At 39.0% G+C, this 2,500-nt stretch overlaps 1 protein-coding gene across 2 annotated transcripts in view; it reads left to right on the top strand.

The window, feature by feature from the left end:
- Positions 1-2,488, top strand: part of LOC122257774 (piggyBac transposable element-derived protein 4) — a 43,924-nt gene extending 41,436 nt beyond the window's left edge. For both annotated transcript variants that reach the window (XM_043023268.2, XM_086541478.1), the window contains exon 3: positions 295-2,488. In XM_043023268.2, coding sequence (XP_042879202.2) covers positions 295-2,120 — 1,826 coding nt within the window. In that variant the 3' untranslated portion in view covers positions 2,121-2,488. The remainder of the gene's footprint in view (positions 1-294) is intronic.
- The last annotated feature ends 12 nt before the right edge of the window (positions 2,489-2,500 follow it).

Genomic DNA, 2,500 nt, shown 5'->3' on the forward strand with positions numbered 1-2,500 from the left:
TAAAACTTTACTAATGTCCAGAGCAGCCTCACTAGAGATTAGAGTCTGTATTCATGTCTCAATTCATAAAGTCTCCGGTATTTGGAAACTATAGCCACTTGTGCAGTTGGCAAAAACTGTTTGAGATAAGCATTGGAGTGGATAATGATCCTGACAATAATGTTTTAATTCACATAAATTGCTGTTAAGATCAAAAACGTTTTCAGGCTAACATTACTTTATACTATAGATCATATTGCTTGTGTCGTGATGCTTAAAGCAATACTTAAAGTAATACCACCATTTTTCTTGCAGATGATTCCCAGCTGGAGAATTTTCTATGCCAGTTAGAAGACCCGGACTCAAGCATTGTAGAAGACTCAGGTGACGAATGGATGCCTGAAATGTATGGCACACAATATCTTTGCCCAGAGTTTGACAGTGACAGTGACAGCAGCTTAGATCTAACAGTGGAACAGGACACTATGCTTGAAAGAAGCAAATTCGAAGATATAAACACCACACTTTCATCTTCAAGTGTGCCCGAAGGCTCATCACATCATACCAGAGGCAGGAATAGAAGACATTTTAGGGTAGACAGGAATTTCGGACGGAACTTCAGCCCTGAAGAGTCGCCTCCCATTCTACGGACAGTTGTACGTTCTCCTGCTGAGTACATTCAAGCTTACATTTCAGATGAATTATTACAGAAACTCTCCACTGAAACTCAGAAGAAATGTTTAGTTGAGACGGGTACACCTTGTGCTGCCACAGGCATCAGCATTCGGAAATTTATAGGCATGAATTTCATCATGGCAATATTGAAATTTCCAAGAATTAGTATGTACTGGAGCGAAAGTACAAAAATCCCAATGGTTGCAAATTCAATGCCACGGGATAATTTCTACAAAATAAGGAAATTACTTAACGCACAAGATGATGATATGGTCTCATCGGCGATGAAGAAAGAAGACCGACTTTGGCAAATCAGGCCTTTTCTCAATATGATAAAATTCAGTTTTGACAATTTGCCTCGTCCAGCTAATGTTGCTGTATATGAGATGATGGTTCCCTTCAGTGGTCGCACAACTCTGAGGCAATATGTTCCAAAAATGCAAAAGCAACAGGGATTAAAGATATTTGTGATGGCCACTGCAGATGGAATAGTACTAGATTATGAGTTCTATCAGGGTAAAGATGCTCTTATTCATGCAGTTGAGAGGACAGGCCTTGATATAGCAAAATACAAAAATCTATCTATCGGTGAAGCTGCAATACTTCGCTTTGTGAAGTCAGTTACAGTTGGCACAAGTTTTTACTTCAATCAGTACTTCACTACCACACGATTACTGGAAATCCTGACTGCTGAAGGTATGGGAGGCACTGGTACTATCAAGAGGAACAACATACCAAAAGAATGTAGACTAGAAAGTGACAGAATCATGAATGACCTACCAAGAGGGACTGCAAAAATCAAAGTGCGTGATGATGGAGCTTATGCCATTGTTGTGTGGAAAGACAATAAACCTATGTACCTAGCTTCTAACCAGCATGGGATAGAGCCAGCTGATATATGCCGGAGATGGTCAAAGAAAAAACAGAGGTACTTACAAGTAGTACGTCCCAACATCATCAAACAATACAGCAGTTACATGAGGGGGGTTTATTTGTTAGATCAGCTCATGAGTTATTATAGAAGTGATGCTCGGTGTTGTAGTTTTGCTGTGCGTACAATGCTTCATATGCTTGATCTGACATGTATTAATGCCTGGAATGAATATAGGCAGGATTGCCGCCAATGTGGCCGGAAATCCATGGATAGCATGAACTTCAAGCTAAAAATTGCAGAGTCTTTGATAACTACAGACACCACACCGGTACAGAGCATTGATCACCAGCTTCCTCATGCAAGTGAAGGTGAACATGAAAGGCCGCAGCAGACACTAAGTGGAAATCCCATTCTTGACCAGGTGATGACAGGACCTCCCCACCTGCCCGCTGTCCTTTCCTCACATTCTAGTCGACGGCAGTGTCGAAGATGCAAGACCAGAACTCGCTTCTCATGTACAACTTGCAATGTGTTCTTGTGTATAAGTCCTTTAAGAAACTGCTTTGTATTGTTTCACACCCCGCAAGCATAAATGTGTAGCCGCATGGATATGTTTTCTAACTTTCACTTTTTTTACATAGAGACCTTAGAGTGCAATCTTCATAAATTTGAATCATAACATTTTTGGAAATCGCTATATAGTTATTATATAAACAAACTTGGAAGAATGAAGGAGCTATTAATTTCATTTACAGGAATAAGTATATTTGTTTAATCCCATTTTTTCCTATATGATGAATGTTTAATAACATTATTTCTATATGATAGATAGAAACAAACCAGTGTTTCACATCCTCATGTACTTTGTGCCTTGGGTTTGCCAATATCTTTTTAAATGGCATTCTTATAATATACATTTTGACTGTATTATGTAAAGAAAAGAATAAAGGGAACGTCTTATGAAGATAGCAA

The sequence above is a fragment of the Penaeus japonicus genome, unplaced genomic scaffold (genome assembly GCF_977035675.1).
Source record: "Penaeus japonicus unplaced genomic scaffold, GWHDUDI00000001_assembly GWHDUDI00000011, whole genome shotgun sequence".
NCBI classification, from domain to species: Eukaryota; Metazoa; Arthropoda; class Malacostraca; order Decapoda; family Penaeidae; genus Penaeus; species Penaeus japonicus.